Source organism: Primulina tabacum, chromosome 9 (assembly GCF_025594145.1).
Source record: "Primulina tabacum isolate GXHZ01 chromosome 9, ASM2559414v2, whole genome shotgun sequence".
NCBI classification, from domain to species: domain Eukaryota; kingdom Viridiplantae; phylum Streptophyta; class Magnoliopsida; order Lamiales; family Gesneriaceae; genus Primulina; species Primulina tabacum.
In genome coordinates, this window is record NC_134558.1 from 40,619,594 (window position 1) to 40,643,075 (window position 23,482).

At 35.0% G+C, this 23,482-nt stretch overlaps 2 protein-coding genes across 5 annotated transcripts; both read left to right on the plus strand.

Moving 5' to 3' along the window:
* The first annotated feature begins 1,506 nt into the window (after positions 1 to 1,506).
* Positions 1,507 to 9,852, plus strand: LOC142556227 (CMP-sialic acid transporter 3-like). 3 transcript variants are annotated; one of them, XM_075667582.1, is made up of 17 exons: positions 1,507 to 1,702; positions 1,791 to 1,942; positions 2,328 to 2,521; positions 2,733 to 2,849; positions 3,656 to 3,712; positions 4,662 to 4,739; positions 5,630 to 5,674; positions 6,302 to 6,361; positions 6,577 to 6,699; positions 6,848 to 6,925; positions 7,466 to 7,535; positions 7,728 to 7,835; positions 7,976 to 8,109; positions 8,189 to 8,268; positions 8,798 to 8,846; positions 8,929 to 8,989; positions 9,534 to 9,852. In XM_075667582.1, the coding sequence occupies exons 3-16, from the start codon at positions 2,354 to 2,356 to the stop codon at positions 8,974 to 8,976; spliced, it is 1,215 nt and encodes a 404-aa protein (XP_075523697.1). In that variant the 5' UTR covers positions 1,507 to 1,702; positions 1,791 to 1,942; positions 2,328 to 2,353; the 3' UTR covers positions 8,977 to 8,989; positions 9,534 to 9,852. The 3 variants fall into 3 exon arrangements, with proteins under 3 accessions (XP_075523697.1, XP_075523698.1, XP_075523696.1); XM_075667583.1 differs by having other exon boundaries at positions 1,791 to 1,927; XM_075667581.1 differs by having other exon boundaries at positions 1,791 to 1,926; positions 2,312 to 2,521.
* A 2,993-nt stretch (positions 9,853 to 12,845) lies between these two features.
* On the plus strand, positions 12,846 to 22,941 carry LOC142556228 (putative E3 ubiquitin-protein ligase ARI8). 2 transcript variants are annotated; one of them, XM_075667585.1, is made up of 15 exons: positions 12,846 to 13,237; positions 13,879 to 14,000; positions 14,236 to 14,341; positions 14,434 to 14,524; positions 15,622 to 15,794; positions 17,107 to 17,211; positions 17,296 to 17,384; positions 18,273 to 18,380; positions 18,579 to 18,669; positions 18,794 to 18,883; positions 20,269 to 20,316; positions 21,076 to 21,147; positions 21,619 to 21,718; positions 21,814 to 21,940; positions 22,392 to 22,941. In XM_075667585.1, the coding sequence occupies exons 1-15, from the start codon at positions 13,019 to 13,021 to the stop codon at positions 22,657 to 22,659; spliced, it is 1,809 nt and encodes a 602-aa protein (XP_075523700.1). In that variant the 5' UTR covers positions 12,846 to 13,018; the 3' UTR covers positions 22,660 to 22,941. The 2 variants fall into 2 exon arrangements, with proteins under 2 accessions (XP_075523700.1, XP_075523699.1); XM_075667584.1 differs by having other exon boundaries at positions 12,847 to 13,237; positions 13,876 to 14,000.
* The last annotated feature ends 541 nt before the right edge of the window (positions 22,942 to 23,482 follow it).

Sequence of the window (23,482 nt, forward strand, 5' to 3'; positions counted from 1 at the left end):
CGTAACAACTTCATCAAATCATGCCGAGATTATTGCACTACATGAAGCAAGTCGTGAATGTGTGTGGTTAAAATCAATGACCCAACATATCCAAATTTCATGCGGATTATCATCTGATGAGAAGCCTGTGATACTATATGAAGATAATGCTGCATGTGTTGCTCAAATGAAAGAAGGATACATAAAAAGCGACAGAACTAAACATATTCCTCCTAAGTTCTTCGCATTCACCAAGGAGCTTGAGAAGAATAGATGTATTGATGTTCGTCACATTCAATCAAGTGAAAATTCATCAGATCTCTTCACAAAGGCGCTTCCTACGTCAATATTCAGAAAGCATATATATAATATTGGGATGCGCAATCTACGAAATTTGTGAAGAATTGTTCGTGTCAACATGAGGGGGAGTTTACGTGACTGCACTCTTTTTCCCTTACTATGGTTTTTATCCCAATGGGTTTTTCCTAGTAAGGTTTTTAACGAGGCAGTATAAAAACACGTAATGAAGACAATCATTATGATCATCATCACAAGGGGGAGTGTTGAAAAATATATTTAAAATGTGAGTATTGAATATTTGAATGTTGAAAATAAGAGTTGTAAATATTGAAAATTAGTGTGTGATGATGTAGGTAATGATGTATTTTATTTTTGGATTATTTGTAAAGATTTCCTATAAATAGATATCTCATTTGTGAAGAAAATCACAATTGAGTAGAGAGAAAAATATTATAAAGTGTGTAGTTTGGTAAATTTTGAGAGTTTGAGATTTTTACTTTTTACCATAAATTTTTACTTTTTCACAACAGCTTTCATAATATTTGATCTAATAATCAATGATTCGACACAACAACACCGTCGATATTAAAACTATTCACTATTAAGATATTTGACTATTTGATATACAATTGAGATATTATCGATAAAACTACGTTAAGGAGTTTTTCAAACATTATATTTTATAAGATTTTGATATTTTTTGATTAATAATAAATCATCATTACTGAAAAATAAAACTTATTAAATGACGAAAACAACGTCTGAAGTTTTTTCAAACAAAAACATTATTAATTTAAAGACAAGTATCTTTTTCCAAACTTCATTTGATGAAGTAACTATTAAATTGCAATATATAATTTAATACAATTGTTTATTTGAGAATTAATTTTTAAATAGTATGCTGCAACCATAACATGAATTTAGATAATTAATAAATATTTTTAGACAAAAACTTGTGTGAGACTGTCTCACGAGTCGTATTTTGTGAGACAGATTTCTTATTTGGGTCATACATGAAAAATATTACTTTTTATGCTAAGAGTATTATTTTTTATTGTGAATATAAGTAGGGTTGACACGTCTCACTGATAAAGATTCGTGTGAATTAATTTTTTACCAAGGGAATTCATGTGTAGCAAATGGATCCTTATTCTAAAATTAATTAATAATAATACTATTATCTTATTAAGAAATCAAGTAACTAATGAATATAAAAAATTAAAAATCATGCTGTAAATCTAAGATCCAGCCCATTCCATGAGTAGTGGTTGATCCTCTTCAAATACCAAAACGTGTTCCATCGCCTCCTGAATTCTCTGCATTTGGACATCTGAAATCTCCTCCGCCGGATCTGGTTGTCATTACGGAAGCCGCCACGTCGGAAATCACTACTCATCCCGACGATTCAATTTTCGTGTCGCAGGTATTGTTGCTGCCTACTAGGTTATGTGGTGTGTATATGTTTGACTAATATCACGATTTTCAATGACCGACCCCCCAATTGTTGACAGATCAATTGGTATCAGTTACGACTATTACACATTTGCTTCTGCTTTGGTGATTTCAATTGTTCTTCTGTCAAAATTTTATTTCACTTGACGTTCAACTATTGCATCGAGCTAGAAAAACTGCAACTTTGAATTTCCTGGTAAGATCTGGTTTTGTTTCAATGCCGTGCAACGTATTGCCACCTGTCTGATGTAGCCAATGTTAGTTCTTCTATCTCTTTATGTGTATCGGAATGCTTTGTCATGATGACTAATGATTCAGGAGTTTGATTGCAAAATCGGATACTTATTGTCTGCCTATATTTGCGTACCTTTGAGTCGTGGTTTGAACCCACTCAGGTTTTGTACAGTCCTTGCTTATATTGTTATACAGATGCTCGCCACCTTACCTTTTCGGGGGGAAAAAATGAATTTTACCCATACCAATCAAGTCTGTGCCCTACTGCTCTGTTAGATCATATCAAGGAAAATTGTGCATGAAGAGAATAAGATTTTGATGTGTTCTTTTGTTTTTTTGTTTAATGGATAAATTTTGCGCAGCCTGATACTGCTGGGGGTTTTGGGCGATGAAAAACGGGATGATAGAGTGCAGTGTCTGTCATTCCAAGCTGGTCTCTCCGTCCACCAAGTCTGTTTCACGAGCCTATGATAAACACAGGATCAAGGTTTCGTCAAAGCAACGTGCGCTTAATATCCTATTGGTTGGTGGGGATTGTGTTCTCGTTGGTTTCCAGGTATGGGCTTATGGAGTTTGTTCAGCTTATCGTGCAAAAATTTCTAACGGAGAGTCTAAATAAGTCATGCATTTAGCAGACATAGTTGATTTGGTTCTAATAATTTATCAATCTATACAAAATTTTCGGTGCTTTCCTTTACTCATGTTACTATGAAGAAACATACCATGTTCTTATTGTTTTTATTCTGATCGGTCTTCATTTCTTCCAGCCCATTTTGGTTTATATGTCAAAGGTGGATGGAAAGTTCTTGTTTAGCCCTATCAGTGTCAATTTTTTGACGGAGATTGCAAAAGTTATCTTTGCAATTCTAATGCTTGTATTACAGGTACTTTCTTTCCTTCATTTTCTGTTGATGAAATTTTGAATCCTTTCATATGTCCTCCCACATCAATGACTCGTACAGTGGAACATTTATAATATGTGTTTAGTAAAAGAGTGAGAAGAATTCAATGTTGTATTGCAATTGCATGAACGAGGTTATGATCTGAGTAAACCCAAATTGGGCATCAATTTGGTTGGAATGTTTAGAGATGAGAAAAATTGCATCAATCTTGAATTGGGGTCTCTCACAATCCTACCCCATGTGCCAACTTGATTGCTACCTATATTTTGCGCAGTTTTGTTACATTCACTTGTTTACACTGATCTCGTACATTCAACAATACTCATTTAAATGGGAAAGCAAAAAATGTTGCTTTTCCAGACATATCTACCACCGTTCTCACCCTCTTCCAGACGATGAACACTTGAACACTTAGGACGATAAGTCACGCTGCTTGAAATTTCTGATAAGCTAAAGCTCTGGTGTTTTGCAGTTAAGATCACTATAGAAAGGCAAGAGTTTTAAGTTTGAAAAAACATATTGAATTTTTTAGCACGGATCTTTTTTTTTTAACATATCTCATTTAATTCATAGAGAGAATTTAATAGTTTTTTTCCCTCTTTGAGTGAGACTTTTCAGTTCTCATTCCCTTTTTAAAATGGCAAATTTTGTTTTTTGCTTTATCTTCAAACGATATTCAGTAGAATTAGAGGTACATCGGGGACAGTAGTGTGTAAAGGGATGATTTAATGTTTCGTGAGAAGCAAAACTTACACTTAAAAAGGAATATTTTGAATTTTTTCCTGCAGGCTAGGCGGCAGAAGGTTGGTGAGAAACCACTTCTTTCAATTTCCACGTTTATTCAGGTGCCTTTATATGCCGATATAGCATTTTCTTTTGAGTAATAATGGCATCGACTTTTGTTTTATCAGAAAAGAGTGACGTCTCAGTTAAGTTTTGGTAAATTTTCATTGTTCACTTTTCTGAGTAGTTCATTTTATCTCCGATCTTCATTTTTACCATTGCTTTTGTTTTGGGTTCAGTTGCTAATGTCCATGACTTTTAAGCTGTTCTATGTAGGTAATGATAAATTTGTTTAACTAAATATTTGAAGCAAAATGGTCCTATTCACGGGCTTGCAAAACGAGACTTAGTGGTGCCCAGTACATCAGTCTCCTCACTACTTGATCAAAGCATTCATGGTTGCTCCATCAACAACAGTATCACATATATGACCTCTGAAAATCGATCAATTTTTTCCTAGTCACCAGAAAAATTGTTTTGACTTCATCCTTCCGTTTTGGATGATCAAAGCTATTGTTTTGCCCTACATTTGGTTATCCCATTGAAATAAGTTCCAGGCATCAATTTATCTACTCATGTTTGTTTTCTTAAATCCGGTAATAGATTGATTAAGTATCAGCGTTCATGCAGTAATTTTGTGTCTATTATAGAAATTGTCTCCCCTTTTTAGTCCTGCTGTTTGACCTGCAGTATTTGAATGCATTTGTCTGAATCCTGTGTAGCAATTCTGTTTGTCAAAGTTCTGTTTGTGTTTGTTTCGGAGGTTAGTTGTATAGGGGTGCTTAATTAGAAACATCCATGAGGTAATACTGTGTCAATCATGGAAAATGTCTTTCCATTTTGGTCCTGCATTTGGAACTTAATTGTTTCAAGGAATTGGTTTGAATGCTGTCCGATAATCATATATGTTCCGTATTTGAATGGAGGATAATGTAGTGCCAGGAGGTAAGGGATTTACTTCTATCATAATTCTTCCTCTTGTTGATGGAATAATTTTTATCATTTCTGCAGGCTGCTCGCAGCAATGTGCTTCTTGCCGTTCCAGCACTCCTTTATGCTATAAATAACTATCTGAAGTTCATTATGCAGGTATGATTTGTATATTTAATTTTTCTTAAACGTATTAGGCTAGATGATTAAATTATTGAATACCAATAAAATGGCGAGGTTTGAAATATAATAACGGTGCTGACACATGACTTATATTTAGATTTTAGTCTGGTTAAAAGTGATGTGATGATATCTGTACCTATAATTAAGATTTATTTGGGAATATGAGTTTATTCTGAAGGGACTTACCGAGGGTTTTGTGGAGTTCTGGTCACGTTGACAAGGTATGTCATCTGGTGGATACATCTGACTAGTAACCTAATATTAGGAGTTCCTTCTGAATAAAATCATTATATTTTCAAATACATATACATAACCAGGCCTTCAAATGTGTATATTTCCATTCTGTGTGTAAGTGCCTTTCTTTCATCTTAACATTATAAAACAGGTCCATTCTAAGGTCAATTCCTCCAAGTCTGTTGATTTGTGTAATTCTGCTTTCAATTTACTATCTTGAGGGAAAGATATGTGCGCTCCACCCTTGTTACAATTATATAATATGGACACCAAGGTAGAGTACAGCTAGTGATCGGCAATAAATTTAAAGTCCATGGATGCAAAATTTAACGAGGAACTATACATTTCGAGACCTTCAGGATGAAATCACACTTGAGAGTAACCTTTTGTTCTTGCAGTCATATAACGACCGGGCTATATTTTTCCAAATTGATATCTGATAAGCATGTCCAATCACTGACTGTTTAAGAGCTTCCCTGAGTTTAACCGCTCCTTCTGAGTTATGACATAATTTTTCTGGTTCGTATAAAAAAAAAACATAATTTTGTTGGTGTTATTAGACATCGAGTTCCTGTTGCTTCCTAACGATCCTAATCTTGTGAAACTGATGATTTTTTGTTTGGTTTTCCCAGTTATATTTCAACCCTGCAACTGTAAAAATGATGAGCAATCTAAAGGTATTACTATTCCAGCTTATATGCATATTTATATCTTGTTTCTTATTGTATGTGAAATCCTTCATTTTTGCATTCTATGAGTCAGAAGATCATGTGTGTGAATTTGTCCCCTTGAATACTTAAGTCACTGTTGGCAGGAAATTCATTTTGATCTTTTTTTAGCTATTACCACACTTCATGGGGGAAAATATCATATCAGGATTCAGGAGAAGATATTGCTGATCATTTATCGTCTCATGTTTGATCCCAGCCTCTCTGAAAAATTACAACTTGGCTCTTTTTCCAAAGCTTTGTTCCCCTGTTGTCTTAATTGCTGTCAGTAGGCTGCTGGAATTTTTGTTTCGTGGCCTTTTCCCTCTTCTTTGCCGATCAGATAACCATCATAACAATTGTTCTTACTGAAGCTACACACCAGTGCATATTTTTATCTTCATTTTGATATATAATTTTTACTGTTTATGTTATTTTGTCCTTTTGATACATTGGGAGGACAGGGACTCGAATTTTGTTCCTCTATCGTGTGTGGGGGGATGGTGCCACAGCGGGAAGCTGTTGGTGCTGTTAATTTGTTTTCATGTCTCATGTTTGTTATTAGTGTTTAATAACATTTTTATTGTTGTTTCATAGGTTTTGGTAATTGCTGTTCTTCTGAAGATTGTAATGAAACGTCGATTTTCAGTTATTCAGGTTAGTTCCATAGTCGAGGCTTGAATTTATATTGATATAATATAGTGAATTTGAATATATTATGTGGATAGGTCAAACCTCTTTTTTTTTTTAAATCTCTGTGTGCCTGTTTGTGTTCGTTGACCACCACATGATAAGTTTTATTTCTTTGTCATTTTGTGGGTTTGTTTAATTACATGTGAATTTCTTGGTGCTAATATATTGTTTTATAAAAGTGGGAGGCTCTTGCTTTGTTGCTCATTGGGATCACCATAAATCAACTTCGAACCACACCTGAGGGAGCCGCTGCCTTGGGTGTTCCAGTTACAACTGTTGCATATGTATATACTCTGATTTTTGTAAGTGATTTATGGTGTATACTTATGATTGCATTTATGAAATGCTAGATATGTATCCGTGCAGTTTAATTGTCTTTGAATGTTTATTCCTTTGGGCTATCAATAGATTAGTTTTCTACAATAGAAGCTGAACATTGCAAGTTTGCAGGTGACAGTTCCTTCCATGGCCTCAGTGTTCAATGAATATGCGTTGAAAAGCCAATATGATACCAGCATTTATCTTCAGGTGATTTGAATGCGCCAATTTTGCAAGCTTTTGTGTTATATCACTTCAACTTGCTGTTTATGATTCTATTTTTCATATGCCCTCTCTCTTTCCTCTTTTTATGCACGTGTTGGCCACAACCCTCCATCCACTTTCCTTTCTTTTTTACTTTGGGTGCTCAAAGTGTAAGCAGAGCTGTGTTCTTCGAAGTGACAAATCGGTTACCTCTTTCCCAATAGCCATTTGCTGTGTCACGCCCAATGCAACCATCAGTGCACAATAGTAAAGTGTTGAAAATGATTCTGCACTTTTTGACAATGTCTGTAAATTGGAAGAAATTTGTTTTGCTTGTTATTTTGTTTGGATGGTGTAGTTGAACGTAACTGTTTTTTGCTATTTTTGTATGGTACTTAGAAAAGTTGACTAATTAATTAGCCTCTTACATCTCTAATTAATTAACTTTTTACATTTCCTGGTTGAGGATTTTTTTATTTATTTTGGTCGTAGAAACACACTTGCTGAGTTATTTTTGTCAGTGCTTATGATTTATTTGATTTGCAGAATTTGTTTTTGTATGGGTATGGAGCTATATTCAACTTCCTTGCTATCCTTGGATCTGCAATTTTTAAAGGTACTAGGTGCAAAATTCTACATTTTTCATTCTTGCCTTTTCTTTTCAACCATTTATCAAATTCTGAGTTTTGTTGTCATATTATGGCATAATCACAAGCTTACATGGCATATATATTGTTCGCATTGTGCTTGTCACTTGAGTTAAGGTGATAACAGAGTTTGCTTGATGAATATTTTTTTCATATTTCAGGTCCCAACAGCTTAGATATATTTGAGGGACATTCAAAAGCTACCATGCTTTTAATATGTAACAATGCCGCACAAGGAATTTTATCCTCATTTTTCTTCAAATATGCTGGTGAGAATAAGAATTTAATTATGAGAATCGACGATTTAGTTTCTTTATCGTGGACTTGTACTATGTATGATTTTCCCATTCGGCTTTCTGTTGTCAGAGTCTCATATGATAAGTGAATTCCTGTTGCAAAATGTTAACAGATACAATTTTGAAGAAGTATTCGTCAACTGTAGCTACAATATTTACCGGCATAGCATCTGCTGTTATGTTTGGCCATACTTTGACAATAAACTTTATGTTGGGTATTTCGGTGGTTTTCATCTCAATGCACCAGGTATCATCACTCAGAGAAGCATCTGTTTATTATGTAGAAGTATATCGGTGCTTACCACGTGGTTCCTTATACTTGTCAGTTTTTTTCGCCTCTTTCAAAGGCCAAGGAGGACCAACAAAATGGGATGCACGAGAAATTGGACATTCAGGATAACCATAGGTAATTGTGTCTTTTATGACATTATTGCAAGCATAAAATACTATTTATTCTTCATTACTTTTTCCTTATAAATTTAGAAGTGAGAACACTTCCAACAGGATTCAAAGATCATCTGATTTCAAGTGTCATAATTTACGACAATAGATACGCACTATTTCATAGTTTCTCCGAATTATAAATAACTTTACAGCCTCTCTCTAGTTCCAAATTTAATGAATTAATTAACTTTTGATTAAGCTTGGTTTTGCTATTGATTTTATGGATGTCATTACATCTGCGCTAATTTGATATACTGTTGTCAATTCCCTGAAGCAAAAATCTGGATTTTGATTCAAGGCTGGTTTGATCCAGCGACTTGATTAATGGAATCATGCTTTTGTCAATTCTCATTATTTTGAGTTGTGATTTTGAATTTACAGAATTTCATGATATAATATCTCTTAAATTTCCTACAGTTTTTCCTGTTACAATTTTTTGGCATCGTCGGCATATTATCGTAACGGATCTTTATTTTTCTGGTTCCTGTCAGGTCAAGGGAGTCATCCTTTATAAATATGGCTGCCGGCGCAAATGAGGAGGTACGTTGCCATCACTCTTAAATATGCATTTGTGTCTGCTTTTTTACTGCAGAATTCATCATTTTCGTTTTGCTTTATTCAGGCTAGCCACCGTGTACCTGATGAAAGACAACCTCTGCTTCCTATCTAAAGTTAATTTGATGGTATGCTTCTGAAACGCCATTTTTTTTTTGTTTTGAAGATGAAATGTGATGTTTTTATATCTATATTTGTGAGGCTTATACTTTTTCTACTATTCAGTGTGAATACATAACTTGATATGCGAGGATTTGTAGCTATGTTAACCACAGTTTTTCCTTATGAAGCTTAACTCAATATGAATAAGTTTGTAACTCTTACAAATTTTATAAAGTTGCTCAACCTTACTGATAAAAAATCCCGTTACATTTTATACTTGGACACGATTGATCTGAGTGAGTCGGCTATTTTTCACTTCGGAGCAGGGATTTGTTTCACTGTTGTAAAAATATAATGTTAAGAATCCACCAGTAATTGTGCTTGAGAAATCATCAAAACTCAAGCCAGCTGACAATGGTGCAAGAATATATTTTCACGCACTTTACCATGAGATAATTAAGACGGCCTTGAATCGATTGTGCAATTCTATATTGAACATTTGGCAGTTGATATTGATTGGGCAAAGACTTGTATCAGTAAATAAAACACTTGATATTGAATTTGTTGCAGGTGGTTTTGAACAAATTACATGAAGGCAACAATAAAATGCAAATGCTACTAATACAGTGGCAGTTTTCTGACTGCAAATACGATTTTTTTGGGTGTTATGCCGTGGGGTAATACGGACTTACATTATATAATGTATATGTGACAAATTTAGGAGGGGTCGTAGTGGGTTCATTCGGTTTTGAAATATTTTTGAATATATTTTCTGAATGGAGATTATTTCAATTTCGGCTCATTCAGTTTTTACTTTTATGGATTGTCATTCTTACCTATAACTTAGATGTAGGGATTCCTCTTTCTGTAATGCAATGAGTTTACTTTACGTGCATGATTTCCTTCAGCAGAAAACAACAAGATTGCGACCTCATAACAATTGGTTAATATCTCACAAATTAAGCCCCCTTATCTTGTAAATGTACAATGTTCCAGCAAGAATTTCGTGACTTGTATGCGAAGCTAGCCAAGATGACAGTAACAAGTGGAGAGGTTTTTGGCTAGTGTAAATAAGTATTTATTGTGTGCTGTGTCCAAGATAACTTTGTACTCCATGGATACACTCCAATTTCTTTGAAATGGACATTTAACGTACGGTCCTTGCTTTCGTATGTTGTTTATACTATTTTTCGAGTATCATTACCATCCATCCATTTGGATACGTGGGTGTTATGGACCTAACGGGAATAAGAATTCTCTTAAATTCATAATTGAGACTGGTTGTAAAATCCTCAAACAAATCTTTTTTAACTGCATGTTCTGGTTCCCAGACTTGTTGGGAACCATGATCGTCCTCAGTTGGAACTGTCGAGGGTTCGGCCATCCTCAGGCAGTTCTGGTGATACGTGAGCTAGTTAGGTCTCACAGGTCGGGAATGGTTTTCTTGTATGAGACATTGACTGACAATAACAAGGTGGAGGAAGTGAAGAGGAACCTGCATTTCAAAAGTACATTTGTGGTTGATAGAGAGGGACATGAGTGGAGGGATTTGTATTCTATGGAAAAGTTACTGTAATGTTTCATTACGCAGTTTTTCAAAAAATCATATTGATGTAGAGATCCTCGAACAGGGGGTTGGACATTGGAGGCTTACGAGTTTCTATCGTACGCGAAGAGATGTAACAGACGGGCATCATGCAATTGAGGAAAAGCTTGTTCGGGCGTTGGTTTCTAGTTCTTGGGTGCAAATTTTTCCAAATGCTCGATTATGAAATGTGGCGGCCCCAATATCAGATCACATGCCTTTGGTGCTTGAAACTCAGGTTACCGAAAGTTATTATTTTCGAACTCATTTCTGTATTGAGAACCGTTGGTTTCAAGAGCAGGGTTTGGAGGATAAGGTGCGTGTTTGTCTTGTAATCGGTATTCCAGATCGGTTCTTATTAGCAGGCTTATACTGTGTGCTGATGAGTTGGAGAATTGGGGTAAGAACATGAATAAAGAGAATCAAAAGAAGATTAAATGCTATAATGAGCGCATCGAGAAGCAACAACCAAAGGATAATCCTCTAACATTAGTAGTTGAGCCAGATTATTTTTCACCTCACCTAGCTCACAGACAGAAATCGAATAACCAGGTGTTACTGCAGCCTTACTCCATGGATGAGTTTCAACCGGCGATCACTAATACTCCCTGATACATCGCCAGGGCCGGATGGTTTTAACCTAGGTTTTTATCAGAGATTCTGGAGCTTGATTGGCGATGAGGTTTTTTGGGCCTGCTCTTCTTGGTTAAATCATCAGGCTTTCCATCCCGAAATGCGATGAGCTGGTTTCTATGAAGGATTGGAGACATATTCCTTTATGCAACGTGATACATAGGATAATGGCGACAGTGTTGGCAAATAGACTCAAAAGATGTCTACCGAACATTATTTAGGAGTTCCAATCCGCGTTTGTTTCGGGGCAGAAGTATATTGGATAATGTGTTAATAGCCTGTGAAGTTATTCACCATATGAAGAGAAAGACGAGATGAGACGTGGGTGAGGTGGCGGTGAAAGTGGATTTCAGCAAAACATATGACAAAGTCGATTGGAATTTTCTCAAGCATACTATGTTGCGTATGGGTTTTGCTAATCAATGGGTTAACACTATTATGACGTGTGTGTCCTCTGTTGACTACCAAGTTGTGGTCAATGATCGGCATGTTGGGACTGTTACACCGGGGAGAGGGCTTTGGCTGGGTGATCCTTTGCGCTGTACCTATTTATTTTATGTGCTGAAGGGGTCTCAGCTTTGCTTCAAAATGCAGTATCAAATTGCCATCTCCATGGGAGTAAAATTTTTCAGAGGGCTCCATCTACAAAGGTATTTGGGTCTTCCTTCTCTCATCGGTAGAAGAGAGCCATTTTTCAACCATATAAAGGATGAAGCGTGGAATAGAATACATACATGGAGCCTGGAGGGGTAAATTCCTTTCACGGGCAGGACGATAAATACTTGTGAAATCAGTTGTGCAAGCTATTCCCTCGGACTCTATGACTCAGTTTTGTTGCCTAGTTTTTTGCTTCACAAATTGCAGAAAATGATGAATAGGTATTGGTGGGATTCTGGACAATTGAATCAAGTGGATGCGTTGGTATAAAATGAGTGCGAGAAAGGATTATTCTTTTTAATACTAAAAACTCGATTTATCAAAATTTAGTAACTTTATTTTAATTTCATTTTGATAAATTTTATATTTTCTCATTAAAAAAATATTTGTTATATACTAAAAATAATTTTTTGTTTTTGATAAAAAAATAATTGAGTATTTATATAATTATTATTAATAAAATAAACAGTACGATATTTTTAAATTTTCAAATCAATTTCCAACCTACATATTAAATTTTAGCAAAACACCAAAATTGAATTATAATTCCATTAACTTCAAATCCAAATCCAATTATTACACGTAATAGGATCAAAATCAATATATTACCATTCTAATTATCCAACACGTTTTTAACGATAATAAGAGTCCATAACTCCAAAACAATTTCAGCCTTAATAAAGCAGGAAAATATTATAATAAAACAACGAGATTCTAAACATTTCACCAACCAGTTTTTTTTTTTTTTTTTAAACAAATCTCACTCCAATCGGGAAAAAAACATATATCATCACTCCTTAAAAATAGAAATAAAGTTAATCTTAAAATTATAATAATAATTTAAATATTACTAAAAAAAAATATAAATTCCTAGCATAAGAAAACTTTAAACATGTGATCCTGATGCATGTAATAGTGGGTTCTAAAATTAAAATAGTTAAAGGACAAGGTAAAAAATCAATAGATTATATAAGAAAGAAAGAGTTGAAGCACTTTCCCCTATTATATCCTATTTATTTTCCTCTTCCTCCTCACCTCTCCTCTCCGGTCAAATCAAATCAATTACTGAACATTATCGCTCTACTAGTTTTCTTATGCTTCCTTTTTCTTTTTTTAATCATTACTTCCTAGGGTTTGTCTCTCGGTGTCGATTTGCTTATCTTATCAATCGGTAATTGCGATGGAATCGGATGACGATATGCACGATGCCAACGATGTAGCGTCCGTGGAGGAAGAAGACGATTATTACAGCGGCGGCGAAGAGGACGAAGACATGGAGGCTGAAGAAGATTACGACTACAACTATGACTACGCTGATGAAGATGATGAAATTGACGAATACGACTTTATTACCAATGACTCCGATGACGGCGATGATGGTACCACCAGGCATTCACAGGTACACTAGAGTAACAGCCTGCTCTTTTTTTAAAAAAAAAAAAAATTAATTTGTTTATATTGCCAAAAGATTGAGTTGTAGGAGATCGATTCGATAGAGAAAGCACTCGATTTCGAATATTTTTTGGGTCTCCTGCCGCTTTTTAAAATCTTGTTCGCGTATTTGAAGCAAATTGAGCCCGCGAATCTAAGATTGCTAATTCATGGGAATGAGACTGGATAATCAATTATCTTGCTTATTCAGGATAGGCAAGGCGAAATCCTTGTTTATTTTGCGTTTAGTAAGGTTAAAGTTATTTTAATAGTGTTTGGTTGTTTCCAAGTTCTAGCCTTTTGGATTTAACTGATTGAGTTTGGGATTTAAGTTATATTAACGGCCTGAAAGCTTCACATTCTCTTAATTAGTGTCAGTAGGGCGATTTGTATCCCATTTACATAAGTTTGTGATATAATCTTCATTGAGTGGAACAAGCACCCAAGCTACTAAAGGGGAACATTAGCTAGGGCATTTTATTTCAGGAATGGCTTCTTTACTTGATCTACCATATGAGCTTTGGACTAATGAGGCTATGAGCAAGAACAGTTGTTTGTAATTCCTTTTGAAAATATTCTTGAACATATATCATTGTTTATGTTCAGAAGAACTATACCATCTTAAAGGAGGAAGATGTACAGCAGCGTCAAGACGAAGATATTACCAGAATTTCTACCGTCCTTTCAATTTCAAGAGAAGCGGCTTGCATTCTCTTGCGTCGTTATAACTGGTAGTCTTCTTGTACCACTGTCTGAAATTTAGAAATTTGTGATCATTTTTGTAAAAGTTGTGCTTTCTTAGTGTTTGTGTTGGATAATTTTGTTAGAGCATGAAGTAATTAAAATTATGAGTTTTTGGCCAGTGAAAAGTTCTTTCACATCCTAAATGCTTGGCAGTTTTATTTTTTGTGTTATGATGTCTTTGTTGACGTATTAACTATTTTTTTCATGAAATTGATTATGGAGGAGCATGAGCAATGTTCATGAGGAATGGTTTTCGGATGAAGATAGAGTTCGTAATGCTGTTGGCATATTGGAGATGCCAGTGGTGAATCTTTTCAATGCTAAGGAAGTAAGTTACCATTTTGCACCATGATACTTCCTATCATCATGGACAGACTTCATTCTTATTAATCATTCATGTTTGTTAATGTTTTCGGGTAGGTGACATGTGGGATCTGTTTTGAGAATTTCTTTCGTGACAATCTGCGCTCTGTCGCTTGCGGTCATCTTTTCTGTGACACATGCTGGAAAGGTTTGTTGGCTATGACACGGTTTGACTGACTTATTGTTGAAATTACTGTGGTTTTGATCAGTTATAACTTAACTTACTTTTTCTTTGCTATTGTTATCTCTAGAGATCTTTACTGATTGCAACTCAATTTTATGTGGAACTTAATACTACGTGAAGAGAAGATTTTGTTTATTCCTCTCTGCCATGGTTTTCATGTGCCCCCTACTGTATCGATTTCACTTGGATTGCATTGAATATAATGTCGTTCTTTTGTACTTCTACGATTTGTTCCGTCTGGAGCAATGGCACGAATATTGGTACAGTGAAAATTCTATGAAAAGAGAGTGAAGCACAGGACAAGTAACCTATCTTCTTCTGTGGCAGCAAAGAGGGAAAAGAAGGTAACAGGCAGGGCAGGACTCAAGCTGTAATTTGTGGCTTTCTTGGAAAAGGGTCCTGTTTGAAGATTTCATTATTTACCTTAAATTAAATAGTGCACTGACTGGCTTCTAAGCTTGTAATCACAGCCCAACATAACTCAAGGAAATGGTATTAATAAAAATTGCAAGTGTCTCAAGCCATTTAGAGCTAAGATTATCGACACCTTTTCTTAGTGAATGATTTGAATTTTGCAATTCTTCCATCTTAGAATTGATTCGATATAATTTGAGGGGTTGAATGGCTAAGAGAGACTGATAGTTACCTTTTGTTGGATGTATATCTGAAATTCCTCCTCAACCTTTTATGTTTGATTAGATTTTTGGGGTGGAACACCTGAAAATGATGTTAAGATGGACCTGTGGATGATATTTGTTATTCTTGTAGTCCAAGGTTTCTAAATGTGGTAAACAAATATTATTTGTCACAAACAATATCTCATGATTGTAAAATGCTCAATAAATTGCTTTATATCTAAGGAGCTTGATTCACAGAAGGACTAAATTTCCTCCATAATGATAGAAAAGTGATTCTGAGTTCACTTTGCTTTTCTAAAGTTTGTGTCATGCCTTGAACCTGAAAGATTTGTTATACATCCTTTATTCTCAAAACTGCGACTTTATCATACTAGGAGCTTATCTTCAAATAATGTTGATATTGTTTCCCTGTTTACTCTTTAGCTTACATTAGCACATCCATCCATGATGGCCCTGGTTGCTTGACGTTGAGGTGTCCTGATCTATCCTGTGTTGCTGCTGTTGGGCAAGATATGATTGATAAGCTGGCAACTGATGAAGATAAGGAGAAGTATCACCGTTATCTTCTTAGATCTTATGTTGAGGACAGCCGCAAGGTAGCCTTTTTTTTTAGCACTCGCTATTCTTTGTGAAAACATCTTTATAACTCATCATTTTTGATGGAAGTTTAACTTTCTCGGTATTTTAAATGTACCACTGATTTATCAAGCTTTCGCATTATAATCCAGTTTGGGAGGTAGGGTTGTCTTGCTAACAAATAATTTTGAATATCATAGATAATACGGAGAAGGATCTTCTTAAGTAAATCTGTCTTGTTCTTGTTCATTCCCCTTCACTACAAATGTGGCTACTTCTGCTTACGTCACTTGTACAATTGCTATAATTACTATTGCAAACAAGATGCAAAGTTGAATTTTCTGTTAGAGAGTAGTAAGCCAACTCCCTTGAGGTGGCTGGATGATGAGATTGAGATAATTTATTTAGTCTACTATTTATTTGAAATCCTTGAAGGGCCTTTTAAGGTCTTTGTGCTCTGATCAACTTTTAGAATAATGCTGGAGGTGATGGTGATTTAGCATATGTATGATGCGGTATTTTTCCAACTGCTCCCAAGCCTCGGAGGGCATATTTTCTATGATGGTCTCATCTAGCGGATGATGAGATCGAGATAATTCCTCTTGTCTACTATTTATTTGAAATCTTTCCAGTGCCTTTTAAGGTCTTTGTGCTCCTCGAGATAAACTTTTGGGAAAAAGCTGGGGTTGGTGGTGATGTAGCATCCGTATGATGCGATATTTTTCCAACTGCTTCAAACTTCAAAGAGCATATTATGACGGTCTCATCTAGCAGATCACTTGTGCTCTATGTTGCATGGATACATGTATGGGTATCGTATCGAATACGATACGGATACGGTGATACGGAAAATTTTGAAAATATAAGATATGATACGTTTAGGATACGACAATTATTAAAATATATAAATATTATTCATATATATATATACACACACACAAATTTAGTATTAAAAATTGTAAAGATAAACGTATTTATATAAATATATTGTAGAAATATATATAGATATTTATGTAAATATCTACAATATACAACTTCAGAGGAGCGATTTAAAAAAAAATGCCAATCGAAACATATCCAAAAACGTGTCTCCGCCGTGTTCATGGCGTATCTGACTGGTCAAACGCGCAAAAAGTCAACGACACTAATTTTGCCATATATGACACGCGTATCATATCAGTTTCCATGTCGTATCGGTGACCGATACTTTAAAAAAAATTAGGAGTGTCCGTGCTACATAGCTTGTGCTTTGGCTTGCTTATCTCGTTCTTCTTTAATTTTCTGGATGTTAGGACATGATAATTGATTGTTGTTATTATTATTCTTTCTCAGATCAAGTGGTGTCCTGCTCCTGGTTGTGATTCTGCTGTGGAATATGTTGTCGGTAGTGGAAACTATGATGTCAATTGCAGTTGTTCATATGGCTTCTGTTGGAACGTAAGTTAAGCTGTCTGATATTTAATCGGCTTGTTTACCTGATGAAGATTTCTTATATAAAGCATAACGAATTGCTTCGACCAGTGTACAGAGGAAGCTCATCGGCCAGTGGACTGTGAAACTGTGGCAAAGTGGATTCTGAAAAACAGTGCAGAGTCAGAAAACATGAATTGGTAGAATACTTGTTTTTTCCCCAACATTCGTTATTTGTGTACATGGCTCGCTATTTGCTTGGTGAAATTTTTTTGTACAACTAGTCACCGAAAAGACTTCAATAAGCGTCGAACAATTATTTGTTCTAATTGAAGATGCAATGTGTCACATTTGGTGGTTATGATAGTATACTTCATCAGAACTGGATATCTGAAACTCTCAATTGCAAATTCTCTGTGTAAAAATGTTACAATTTTCGGTATTGATGTTTTTGTACAGTCGAAGCAGTTTTTTTCGAATGGAAAGAATTTATTTTACAAGTGGTGCACCTGAAAATGTAAAGCTTTATTTTAGTTCCCGAGTCAGGCTTATATTTGCAAAAAAGAATTGATTTTGACATGATTTTATGTAGTTTTACTTAACATTGAATTATTGATGTTGAGCTGTTCTCATTCTGCAAAGCCCTGCAGTAGAACCACTCTTTCACCACGGATTTCTGCTTTCAAACTGTTCATATAAGTCATTACTATTTTGAAGTTGCTGCTGTATGCATCTTTTGAAATGAGGAGCAAATGCCTGGTGTCTTGTTACATCTATAAGTTTCTTCCTCTTTATGTAAAATTATCTTATAATTCAATTTTTTTATTCTCCCCTCCTTTTCTATTTCCACGAAGAACAGATAAGGTCAGGTCCCATTCTTCCTTAAAATGAGCTAAAGTTTAGGTTCTTTGACTGTCATAGTGATAAGGTAAGGCGAGTCAAGGTCTGTTCATTTATTGTGGTATGTATGCTTTGACGACATGATGTTTATTTTAATTAGAAGGTTGTCTATGTATTTATCATCAGGATTATGTGGGTCTCTTGTCTTAAATGCAGAACGATTCTTATACCAATTTTGTTGCTTTTAGGATATTGGCCAACTCGAAACCTTGTCCCAAGTGCAAGCGTCCAATCGAAAAGAACCAAGGTTGTATGCACATGACCTGCACACCACCCTGCAAGTTTGAATTTTGCTGGTGAGTTTTACACTTCAATACTTTCAAATTAAACAACTTCAATGTCACATGATTTTCTTGTTATTCACACGCATTGATTGAATTCCTTTATTGAAATTTGAAATTCCTACCACCTAGCCTAATTTCAATGTGGATTACATTCTCAACTGTAACCCTAGGTTATCTTCAACTGAATGTGGTGTTCTTACTGATTTGCAGGTTGTGTCTTGGTGCATGGTCTGACCATGGTGAGAGAACAGGAGGTTTCTATGCTTGCAATCGTTATGAAGCAGCAAAGCAAGAGGGGGTGGTATGTAAATAAGGGAATTCGTCTTTGTTTAATGTTACCTGTTGCATATGATTGTCCAAGTTCTTGTTCATTATTTCTGTAATAAATTTAAATTTTACCTGAATTTATTGCATTGTATGCGCAGTATGATGATGATGAGAGGAGAAGAGAGATGGCAAAGAACTCTTTGGAAAGATACACCCATTATTATGAGCGGTGGGCTTCCAATCAATCGGTATGCTCTAGGAGTCAGATTGCTTAGTTATTGATGAATTATATTATATTATACCGTGTAAACATGTGAAGTGTGTGGATTACTATTATTAAGAATTTGGATAATAGAAACAAATAATATATCTTCATCTGAGCCTCTTTTTGTTTTTTTTTCCATTTTATCATTTCAAATTGCTCTCATTAATGTTCACAATTTCATTTTATCAGAATGATCTTTCATTAATTTTTACAATTACAATGTTACCCATTTTTGAATATAAATTAAAATAATTACAAAAAATACTGCACAATTTTCAACGCATGCGCCGGTGCACTTGTTATGTATTATATATGCAACAATTAAACCATAAAGAGGTACAACTTCTCTTAAGTTCTGGTAGGTTGCTTAAATTTTTGGATTGAGAAAAAATTAAGAGAGGGGCGGTGTTATGATTGAATAATGGCTCCTCATCTCATGTCATAACTTTGCTGCCTGCCTATCTTCTCCAATTTTCCCCTGGTCCTTTTCTTCTTTGCCTTAGACCTATGATGACTTTAGTATGAGGACTATTAAAATGCCCAATCGAGGGTACTGTTCTAACCTCACTGGACTTTACTAAGAGCCACTTTTTCTTACCATGCAGTCAATGCACTCTTTAACTGAGGTTTGATAACCTCTATAGACTTAAAAATTGTGACATTCATTTTATAAGTTGGTAATAAGATTTAGTACTTTTGTCATTGAGAACGATGGAGTCTTCAATCAATTAAATGTACTGATTAGATGAGATAAGATTGTGATAAGATAGAAACATTTTAAATAGGGAAAAATATAGGAAGTGGAAGTGGGGAGAATAGGAAATGCTTCATCCTCACCAGTTGAAGCAAAATCTATAAAGGCATTACTCAGTAATTGTAAACTCTCTTGATTTTTTAAGAACACCAAAGTATACATGGACATCAAAATTCTCCTCAAGGGAAGTCACTTTAAACCTTTGTGTGAACGACTGGTCCAGGTCACTTTTATTAAACCTCAAACATCCATATAAATTAGACCCAAGAATCATGATCCATGTTCACTGCGAATGGAAAATTTATGAAATTACCTTTATGTTTTAGGCTTCTGAAGAAAAATGTATACCCACATGCTTGTGAAGGGCTGTTTTATTGATGACTCTTTTGGATAGCAAATTATCTTCATTTAGAGTGTATTTCTTTGTCAATGATACATTTTTTGTTCCATTTTGGTTCATGTATGCGTTACTTTTTGTTCTTTCCTTGACTAATGACAGGCTATGCTTAAATACAATTTGAATTTTGAAATATAACTGCATTCTGACGTTTTAACATTGGGTCATTTTTCCTCTTTTTATTCATAACATGCAACCGTTTGCCTATTCAATGCAGTCAAGGCAAAAAGCTCTAGCAGATCTACAGCAAATGCAATCTATACATGTAAGGATTTTGTCCGTGTCTTCAAATGTGAATGTAATTGTTGCGATGCAGAATGTTTACAAGATGGATCTGTACATAATTGTAGTTCCTTTTCTAGTACTGTTTCTGACGGTGAACCTGCTTTAGAATTTGAGAGCACTAGTCTTGTAGAACTCTGTTTTTACAGAGGGTTTCAACCTAAAAGGTCACTTGTCTTTTTTGGCAAATATGGGTGGACTGGAGATACCAATGATTACCGTTTGATTTATTTTATGTTGGAGTGCAAAAACATGAAGTACTTTGTTTGAAATGAGGATTATTTTATTTTATTCCACTGCAATATTTCATTTGGGACGAAATGGTCTGAGAAAATGAACTTAAAGGTTGTTTTACAACGTACAAGTTAAGAGTCTTCTCAAAATTCTATCCAATCCTTTTCTCCTCAATGTTGTACTTTGAGGAGATTCAAGCATGCATGCTGAGGTTGTAGTTTGCAGTAAACGATGGAATGAACCATTTATAGTGTGTTGGTTTGGCTCAATCCACACTTTGTGCTACTGATGCTTCAATCCATTTGCAAAATTATGGCTTGGGTCATGAATTGAAACCACACTGCTATATTGAACATCAATCATCAATTACAGTATGAAGTTCGGCTATTTGAGTTTTGAAACTTGAAAAGTCTATAGGATTTGAACAAATGGAGTATATTATACATGACACGACTGCCAAACTTTTGTATGTGATTTCTTAATCCTAAAATCATTTTTTTCTCCCCAGCTTGAGAAGCTTAGCGAAGTTCAATCACAACCTGAGTCACAATTGAAATTCATCATAGAAGCTTGGCAACAGGTAAATACTTTGACTGATTCTGCAAGTCTTTTCAATATCCAATTGCATCGACGAATAAATGAATTTGGCATGAGGTATTTTTGTGAATATACTTTGATAACTGTGAATAAGCTTATTGAAGGATGCCTATTATTTCCGTATCAAGAATAAGGTTTGCAAATTGCCTAAAATTTATGGTCCCCCTATCTATAACCGGATGGAAAAGTTATTCTACTGTTTGTTTCTTTATTTAAAACTGCCTTGCATTTGTTCAGTTTGCTACTCAATCTGGATTGATAGAAATATTCTTTGTTTTCCATTGCTATTTGATCTAGCTGGACTTGCCTCCGATTTCATTGATGAATTACATATTTAATTCGTTTTTCTTGATGCTAGGATTGTCTCCTGAGTCCTGACTATTATTAAACCAAGTCGTAGATGTTAATTGATGTTTATTTTTTGTATTGTTGTTGAATAATGAGACAATTGCAGATAGGTGAATGTCGGAGGGTTCTAAAGTGGACCTATGCATACGGCTATTACTTACCTGAAAAGGAGCATGCTAAAAGACAGTTTTTTGAATATTTGCAAGGTATCATTTCTCTTCTAGCCTTAGAAATTGCTGAAGGAATTTTTCAGATTCATTTTTATCGTATTGATTAAACAATCGGAATATTTGAATTTTAGGTGATGCAGAAGCTGGTCTGGAGAGGCTTCATCAATGTGCTGAGAAAGAGCTAATGAATTACATCAATTCAGACAGGGCATCAAAAGATTTTAACGATTTTCGTACAAAACTTGCCGGCCTGACAAGGTAGTTTTTGGTTGGATAAATTATTAACATATATCTGGACTCCGGTTACTGGTTTTACTTGTCCAAAATTTAATTTGTTTTTAGTTCTGGTCTTTTTTTTAAAAAAAACTTTTATCCCTCTCTTTGTTGGCAAGGATAAAAATTGTGTGGTTTGGTTGAAGTTTGATTGCTGCATCCTATACATCGAAAGAAGGATGGACGTTGTCTTGTTACTGGTATTTCAGTTGACATAAGATGTTTAGAAGTTTAGAACATGCATTTTGGGTCCAGAATGTTGTTCCCTGATTTTGGTTCTTTGAGTATAGGAGAAGAAGATTAAATATTTGCTGTTGGTGATGATTCATCTGCGTTGCATCTTTGTATGCAGTACATCATAACATCAATGTGTTAAAACCTGAACCTGTAGTTTTATTCAATGGGAGTGAAATATATTCTCATTGTTTTGTAACAGCGTGACACGAAATTACTTTGAAAACTTGGTCAGAGCATTAGAGAATGGTCTTTCAGATGTCGATTCGCAGACACTAGGTAACAAGACAAGCTCAAAAAATGTAGCAGGAAGCAGCAGCAAGGCGAAAGGGGGAAGGGGCAAGGGCTCCTCCAAAACAAGCACATCAACTAGGAACACTGACGATTCAGGTAATTGGGCATGTGATCAGTGTACCATCTTGAACACACGATCTGCCACGACGTGCCATATGTGTCATCATAGCCGTTGAAACAAGCCTCGACGGTGTGAAACAGCGGATCTTTCGGCCCAGTTTGCTATGCTTTGGAGGTGCTACAGGCACTGAAAGATGGGAGAGCAACGGACGATCATTTCTAATTGTTTCTGATTTTTAAGGGGGGCGGAGGGTTTGTGTATCGGGCATTTCCTGGTACAAAATATTTGTAAATAAGTTAATTCGTGAAGTCAATGAGTGACCTTCTCAAAACTGTACTTTAAATGTGAATTGATACGCAAAAATAACACAAGAAATCAGAGCTGGATGTTGACTTCACTTGCTTTTCTTAAGCTTGCCATGATGAAACGTTAAATCTAATATTTGATTCTAATAATCTCGATTGGGCTTCTGTATGTATGCTATAATATGGCTGTAGTAAGTAACAAGGGGCACAGATTTTCCGTAGTCCGATCTAGAGATATAGATAACATATATAACAATTGGTTGGTTTAAAAACATAATACATCGTATGAAAAAGAATAAAAACTACCGTAAAGCATGTAGACCAAGTGTATACATATGGAGGCTGTGAGGGTAGGACATGCCAGTGTAAGTGTATTTTCTTTCTTTCCATTTCTTTTTGTTCGTCTTTATAATTATTATTTTTTTGGGTGAAAAATTATGATTAGTCAATCAGGGGTGAATAGATAAAAGGACAAATAAATGAGAACAGACCTCTCAAAAAACTATATAAAACAGAAGTTTGTGCGTGTTTTGTGTTATATTGTTATTGTTATATAAATAAATACGTACATATGTATTTATCTATTAATGAGAGGTAAGTAAAAAGGAAAAAAAGAAAAAGATTCAAGGGATG